Source organism: Aedes aegypti, chromosome 2, assembly GCF_002204515.2.
Source record: "Aedes aegypti strain LVP_AGWG chromosome 2, AaegL5.0 Primary Assembly, whole genome shotgun sequence".
Taxonomy (NCBI): Eukaryota; Metazoa; Arthropoda; class Insecta; order Diptera; family Culicidae; genus Aedes; species Aedes aegypti.
In genome coordinates this window covers 278,087,039-278,095,212 of record NC_035108.1, presented here as the reverse complement: position 1 = coordinate 278,095,212, position 8,174 = coordinate 278,087,039, and the positions used below count along the sequence as shown (strand labels likewise).

General features: G+C 38.6%; 1 protein-coding gene across 1 annotated transcript in view; it reads left to right on the top strand.

Annotated features, from left to right (window-relative positions):
- Window positions 1-978: 978 nt before the first annotated feature.
- The window catches only part of LOC5574306 (putative gustatory receptor 28a), a 41,397-nt gene continuing 34,201 nt past the window's right edge, over window positions 979-8,174 (top strand). The window contains exon 1 of the mRNA XM_011495278.2: window positions 979-2,048. Within this exon, the coding sequence (XP_011493580.2) occupies window positions 1,002-2,048 (1,047 nt within the window). The 5' untranslated portion in view covers window positions 979-1,001. The remainder of the gene's footprint in view (window positions 2,049-8,174) is intronic.

The window sequence follows — 8,174 nt, the reverse complement described above, 5'->3', positions numbered from 1 at the left end:
ACCCTGTGCATACATTGTAAATTGTAAATGCTAGGGAAATCTGTTGAACGTCGTGAATTTTTTTGCAAAAGTTTTCCGAAATACTTTTGTTGGGTTTGAAAAAACTTTCAGATTTCAAAGAACATTTCGTTCTTTACCAATATTGTCTTATATTCAACTTTTTAAATATAAATGTTTAAAAGGGATTACAATATTATGATATCGTTCAAATTTGTCTGTGGTTTAAATCAATACTTTTCGTAGTTTGTTCGAAAGTTTATCCAAGCTTCATTTGAATGCACGCACATACGCAAGCGGGCTAGAGTTCAAACACTCTTCTTCTGTTCTATTCCTTACTAAACGTATTCAAGTTTTTCAATGAACAGAATGTTTTTTCAGCGCTGTTGACCCCCAAAACCCCCCTTCGTTTTGGTTGCGCCACTGCGTGTAATCAACGCTTTCTTGGAATCCTCTCAGTGCTTCTGCAATTTTATGTACATATTATAGGAACTGCCAACACACTGATCTAACAATCCCACCCACCAAATCATTTTCCGATGCCTACAACCGACTCATCGTGTCGAGCTTATCAACAAACAATCCGCCTTCTGATATGCAACCCTCTGTTCGTTCATAGGCATGAAACACCAAACACCAGTGTAACTGTGGACAGTTATGATTTTTTTTCAGCAGTGATAAGTATCTCATCGATCAACAGTAAATGAACGATACTAGCAGTGAATGCTTAATCAATTATTCAAAAGGTTACACTTCATTCCTATGGCAGTTCAAGATATGATTGCGTGATTTTTTTTTCACTTCATGTGATGACGCTTGTTTGCTTAGTTATATGCAGCTGAAGATTCTTATCACTTTCTAACTACCTACAAAATTACTATAATAATCTCCAATGTCAAGGTCAGATCATTCATTGCTTACATATTTAAATAATATTCCTTCTATATAGAGTGTCAAACTCTTCGAAGCAGCCATCTGAATCAGTCGGATTTTACTCGTCCAAAATGGCAGTCTCTACATGGTTTCGGAATCTAATCAAACCCAAAAATTTCATTGAAGCACAGCGTCCGGTTCTCGCTCTTACCTTTATCGGTGGAATGACTCCGTTCAGATTAGTGAAACAAAATAATCAAACGATTTTGCAGTGCAGTACTTTTGGATACGCAAATTCGTTTATCCACACCACGATCTTCATTCTGTGCTACGGGATTGCAATATACAAGAGTGAAAGCGTGACAGGATACTTCATCCGATCCGACATTAGCAACCTTGGTGACATATTGCAGGCGGCCACCGGAATTGGAGCCCTCGTCATGACCTTTTTCTACAGCATTTTCCAACGACATAGACTCATCGAGGCGTTCTATTCGTTAGCCCTAACAGACCAACACTTCAACGAAATTGGCATCGAAATCGACTATCAAAAAAGCTTAGTTCGTAACTACACGATTGTACTTCTACAACTTTTGGTCCTGGCAACGTATACTGCCACATCGTCAACAATTGTTCTCAGCTCAGGATATTCATTGTGCCTCGCAGCGTGGATAACCTTTCTTCTGCCCTTCGTCATGATGTCAATGATAATTATACTATATTTTTCACTAGTGGATCAATGCAAACATCGGTTTAATTTGTTGAACAAAATGTTGGAACAACTGCGAATCAAAACAGTACAGAAACAACTCCTCCGGTACAGTGACAAACATATAGCTGAAGTACCAATGTTTCAAAAACCTTTCGCAGTTACGATGGTGTTTCCCGTCAGCGTTACAGAGATCGTCAATCATTTGGCTAGTATACAAAGTGATCTGTGTGATGCTTGTGAATCAATAGAGGATCACTTTACGCTACAAATGTTGACAGTGGTGGCCATTTCGTTTCTTATAAGTGTCTTTGATTTGTACTATATTTCGGAGAAGATTTTCACAGATGGCGCTACCAGTACACATGTCAACAAGTTCCAGTTTGTGGCGTTTTTCTTCTATCAAGGACTGGTGCACGTGATTGCAGTTATGAAGATAGTTTACATTGCTAGTATGGCAATTCGAGAGGTATGTTGTCAAGTTTTGTCTACTTTTTATGTATTTTGAACAAGATGATTGATGATAGCAGCAAATATTCACACTAAGCTCATTTTACAGGAATTCAGTGAATTTCACCGAGATCTCAACAGCTCAACAGTTCGGTAGAATAAAACACCGTAATTCCGTTGAAATTCTACAGATTTTGGTGATTTTTTTCCAAATACTGTAAAAATTTACCGTACTCCGTTGATTTATTTCAAAGGCTGTTCATTAACCACGTGATCATTTTTTTTTTCAATTTTCAGACCCCTCCTCTCCCCCTTGTGGTCATTAGTCCATACAAAAAAAAATATATGGAACATAGTCAATGGCCAGGACCCCCCTTCCCCCATAAATGTCCACGTGGTTTATGGACGACTCCTCACCTAACTGCTCAGCTGTTGAGGTTTTACAGGACTCCGTAAAATAATTTAAGTGTGTTTAGAATTTCCGGATGTTTTACATTTACAATTCCGTGCACCCCCGCTAATTTGAACGATATCGGGGTTCAGTTTTAAACTTTTAGTCACCCTACGTCCGTGTTTTTGGTCACCTCTTTGGCTGTTTTGTTTTGATTCTGCGTTTAGTCACTCGGTGAATCTTTTCGCTTTACTCCGTTCCATGAGGTAACATTGGTAGCTTAATAACAGCTTATTAAGCTGAAAAGAAGCTGTATAAAAAGCATTTTAGCAGAACTAGCTGTTATTCAGCTACCAATATTATTAAGGAAACGACGTTTTTAATCTGAACGATGTACAAATTCAAAAGTGTTCAGATAAAAAGTGGTCAACCGGAATACCCGGTAGATCTTTCATGTCACTTTTTTTTGCTTATATTCATACCTGTTGAATAGCCTTCGATTTATAGGAACGAATAAAATACGTGAGATACCTGGGGGTGTGGGCTCAAACATTTTGGTCGTTCAATTTGAACACAATTTTTTCCTCGAGTGCTAACCGTTGTTTGTTTGCCTGTCCTAGAGGAATCATTTTCAAAATGCACGCTTAGAATCTTTACACAAAACTTTACCAGTTTATAAAGTTTACCGTAAATTGGGGTGTTAAGGACTCGTGGGGTTTTAAGGCATTGAACTTTTCCATCAAGTTTGACAAATCACAAAAACGTCGAAAGTCGATATATCATTCATCTGAATTGCTTGATTTGTTCGGAGGATTGTGAGCTGCATTGTGTGATAGGGGATGTCTACTAAAATAAAGTATTGTGGAGCCCAGACAACCAGAAATCGCATGAAAGTTCACGTTACAACTCGTTTATTCATACTAATTACATCAAACCCGCAAAACACCGTGGATAAACTCGTCAGATTGATGAGTTTCCTCGCATAAAACCCTTCTTTTCTAAGTTCATTTGTACATATTGTTTCGTCTCGTACACTCGCACAAAGTAAGTCGGATCGCTCCGTAGCAGCTGTCAAATCAACATTTGTTATCATAAGTTAAGTCGCATAAGATCACAGGTTAGTTCGGTAGAATATTTATACACTCGCATTGTATGTTATTATTCGTCACATAATATATGCACGCATATCGCCACCACTTTTGTACGTAGAAGGCCTTTTCGCGACATCTTATGAGTGAAATTTTGCACATATAAAGCCTCCAGGTGATTTCGTTATACGTACATTTTGGTTGTCTGGGAGTCTAGACATGCAGCCCAGATAGCCGTAGCGGTAAACGCGCAGCTATTCAACAAGACCAAGCTGAGGGTCGTGGGTTCGAATCCCACAGGTCGAGGATCTTTTCGGGTTGGAAATTTTCTCGACATCCCAGGGCATAGAGTATCTTCGTACCTGCCGCACGATATACGCATGCAAAAATGGTCATTGGCATAGTAAGCTCTCAGTTAATAACTGTCGTTACGTCCCAACTGGGACAAAGCCTGCTTCTCAGATTGGTGTTCTTATGAGCACTTCCACAGTTATTAACTGAGAGCTCCCTTTGTCGATTGACCATTTTTGCATATGTATATCGTGTGGAAGGTACGAAGATACTCTATGCCCTGGGAATCGAGAAAATTTCCTTTACGAAAAGATCCTCGACCAGCGGGATTCGAACCCACGACCCTCAGCATGGTCATACTGAATAGCTGCGCGTTTACCGCTACGGCTATCTGGGCCCCAAGTATAATATTTTAAAATGATATGAACAATTTCTATGTAGAGGAAAATTATGCCGACACTTGAGGTGACGAACCATTCAAAGTTTGTTGAACAAATACCTAAATGTAACATTCCTACCACTCTTATTCTTATGCCGACACTTACAGTGGCGAACCATTCAAATTTTGTTGTATAAAGTGAACCTTTCGCAAGTCTACACTTGTAGTGTCGAACCATTCAAAGTTTTTTTTAATTACAAAAATACAGGTAAAAGACAGTGGGGTGTTTGAAAAAAATGTTAAACATAAATAATTTATGGGTCAGAGTAACTCACAGTGACGAACCATTCATAGTTTGTTGAAAAATCATATTTACGTCCCACCGTTGTAACGATTAAATGTGCAGTCATACATATTTTGTAGATTAGAAATAGTAGCATGAAACGAGCTCACCAATTGAACCGTCATCCTTGATTGAACAACAACAATTCACTTTCAGCTTCACTCACAAATAGGCGCGCGACCCAAGAGGGAAAACAACTGACGACTTCTCGGGCTTTCTTGACGCACTGCCCAGTAGCAAGCGTCAAGGTCGAAGGATCAAAAAGAACTAATCGAGCGCGGCACTTTCTCACTTTAGGTGTCGGCCAGGGTAGACGCGTCACGCGAAGCGATGCGAAATTTGCACGGGAAGGAATAACAATTATTAATAATGAAATGTCAAACTCCAAAGGATTTTCGCGTCGCTTCGCGTGACGCGTCTACCCTGGCCGACACCTTACTCGTCCGACGCGCGACATGTTCATCGCCTGCCCCCACAGGAGCAAGCGTCAAGATCAAAAGATCAAACACTACTAACGGACCGCACACTTTTTCACGTCTAACTACCGACGCGCGACATGTTTGATCCTGCCCTCATCAGCCACCCCCGCTGGAGCAAGCGTCAAGGTCGAAGGGTCAAACACTACTCTTTTCGACCATGCCAGTGGGTGTTGCATGCAAATACTGGCCATTTCCCCTATTAAAACTAAAAACTTGTTGAAATTACCTTTATATAATAGATTATGTATACATTTGCAGAGCTTATAGGACTCGTAAACTGCAAACATAAAGGTTATGTTGCATTCAAGTATAAAAATCATTTCAAGACAATTTTACGATGTATTGATAGTTTCCAAATATGATAAATAACTATGAAAGATTTAGCAGTTAAAATAAAACGGTTTGCGTTTGCAGGAGTTTCAAGTTCAATAATATTGATGCATTATCAGATTAAGGTTGAACATAACTTATGAAATTGAATGAATGCATCAAAGTTGTTGACCTAAAATGTTATGTTTTGTAGTTAGCAAAATATGGTTTTATTTACGAAACTCAAATTCCTTAACACCCCATTTTGCATTTCCGTCAAAAATCAAACATTTTCATGATTATCTTAGAAATGTGTCATAGGATCCACATAATTGTAGTAGGATTTTAATATATACGACGAGAGAATGGTAGGACTGTCTTTTGTTCAATTATTGACATACTGGAAGTTGCTTGAAATTCGAGTCGAATTTATCTTTCATTCCTTAACACCCCATTTTACGGTATAAAGTTTCTAACCGTACATTAGTAAGAAACATGTTTTTGAAAGTCTAACCGATCGATGAATAGCCAAGATCAAGTAATACGTTCCGTTAAAACTAGATGGTTTTTGTGTTACCGACTAAAAATTTATATCATATTTTATATCCATTTTTATAACAATTTTTAACGAGATGTAGTTCAGACCTTCAGGGTTGGTAATCATCGATTTCGTCGATGACGAAAAATTAAAAAATATAATCAGTGCGTAAAAGATAGTCATTTTCTTTGTCTTCAATGACTGACAAGGACACCACTACGAAAAAAAGCCGTAAAAAATCAACCAACCAGTAATATTTTTCGTCACTCTTCGCGTCACCCCTTAACACAGAACCAAAATAAGCTTCTAATCGTCACCGAGCGCTCAATTGCAAACAAAGAGAGTCTGAGCTACGAACTACTAGCCAACAAAGAGTCTTGTACTGGCAATAGGGCGATATTTAAAACTGAAAAGCCAATAGATGGCTCTTTTTCAGTGGTAGTAAAAACGAAATCCTGAAGCAAAGAAAGCATCACGGAAGATGAACTAAACACAAAAAGTTATGTATTCACTTTACACTTGATTTCTTATCACTACTTTTTTGATCCAGGTTCCTAATTGCAAGTAATTTACGTTTTTCATTATTTTCCATACGTTTTGACAGCTCTCCGACTACCATTCTTCCATGCGCTTGTGTTGAAAGTTTGAAAAATTTGAGAATCCAGCGTAGCGCGATCAGTGGGTGGCATACAAACAACAGTGCCGTCGCTCGGCGGCCAGTGAAAGAAACTGAAAGTTCGAAAGGTTGTTGCCTGTACTTTTTGCCGCTGGCGCCAACTGTTAGCGGTTATGAACGAAATAAACAGTCATTACCCTATTAGGCAGGCAAGAAGTGATGTTAGCCCAGTTGGCAGGCGCATGCTAACGATAGTCTAAAGGTTTTTTGTTCAACTCTGGATGCGCGCTCATGTTTTTTTTTTTCGTATTATTTTTTTGGTTGCAATACCGATTGGATAGATGTCAACAATTTTTTTTTTAAACTCGAACTAATTGGAAGTTGAATGCCGGTGAACGCATTAAGATAAGTTAGGAATCTTCAGATGTATGACCATTTCCGTAAAACTGGTTCCGGAAAATATGATCAGTCATGTTTGTATTTCCAATCATGGAAATATTATCCGGATCCAAGTGGGCATCAAACTTCAAAACTATGCTTTCGGCAGCAACATAAGATGCACGGTCCACTATATAGTAGGTTCCAGCTGGCACCTGGAACCTACTATAGATTGGTCATGGCAATCGGTGGTTCTGGAAATACTTCCGGAAATATCACTTTAAAAAATCATGTAGTTTGATGCCCATATTTATATGCTTTCAAATATGTTCTTAATTGGCCACTTCAGAATATGCTGCTGGAAGCATCATTTTGAAGTTTGATGCTCACTTGGAATAAAAAGACTAAGTTGAACTTGACGTCTTTAGCATTGAAGTTTTGAGTTTTGAGCAGATGTACGGATTTCGAATCACGGGTGTACGGATTTTGATTCAACCTTATTAGAGTGTACGGATTTCGATCCAAGACAAGGCTCATGTTGGAATTAATTATGTCTTAAAAGATGTGAAAGTCATAAAAAAAGTGTGATCAATTGCTTTTACAAATCTAAATATTTTAACAAAGGGTTTTATTTGGCTTATTGCTTAGGTGTACGGATTTCGATCCTACGCGGTACACGTCAATGGTTGCTACTCCGTGATTGATCGGAACTGGTACGAATTGCTCTTCGATCCAATAGGGTAACGACTGTTTATTTCATTCTTGATCGCTAACAGTTGGCGTCAGCGCCAAAAAGTACAGGCAACAACCTTTCGAACATTCAGTTTCTTTCACCGGCCGCCGAGCGACGACACTGTTGTTTGTATTCCACCCACTGATCGCGCTACGCTGGATTCTCAAATTTCTCAAACTTTCAACACAAGCGCATGGAAGAATGGTAGTCGGAGAACTGCCAAAACGTATGGAAAATAATGAAAAACGTAAATTACTTGCAATTAGGAAACTGGATCAAAAAGTAGTGATTACAAATCAAGTGTAAAGTGAACACATAACTTTTTTGTGTTTAGTTCATCTTCCATGGTGCTTTCTTTGCTTCAGGATTTCGTTTTTACTACCACTGAAAAAGAGACATCTATTGCCTTTTCAGTTTTGAATATCGCCCTATTGAATATGGGATGGAAGTTTCCGCATACTCTTGAAGTGCAATTCTAAGGACTGTTCATTTTATAAAGTGGACACCTTGTGCATGCTGTATCTTTTTTATTCATCAATGAAATTTCAATCTGTTTTCTGCACATCGTTTGACTAGTATTGTACATTGTTGTGAAAATAA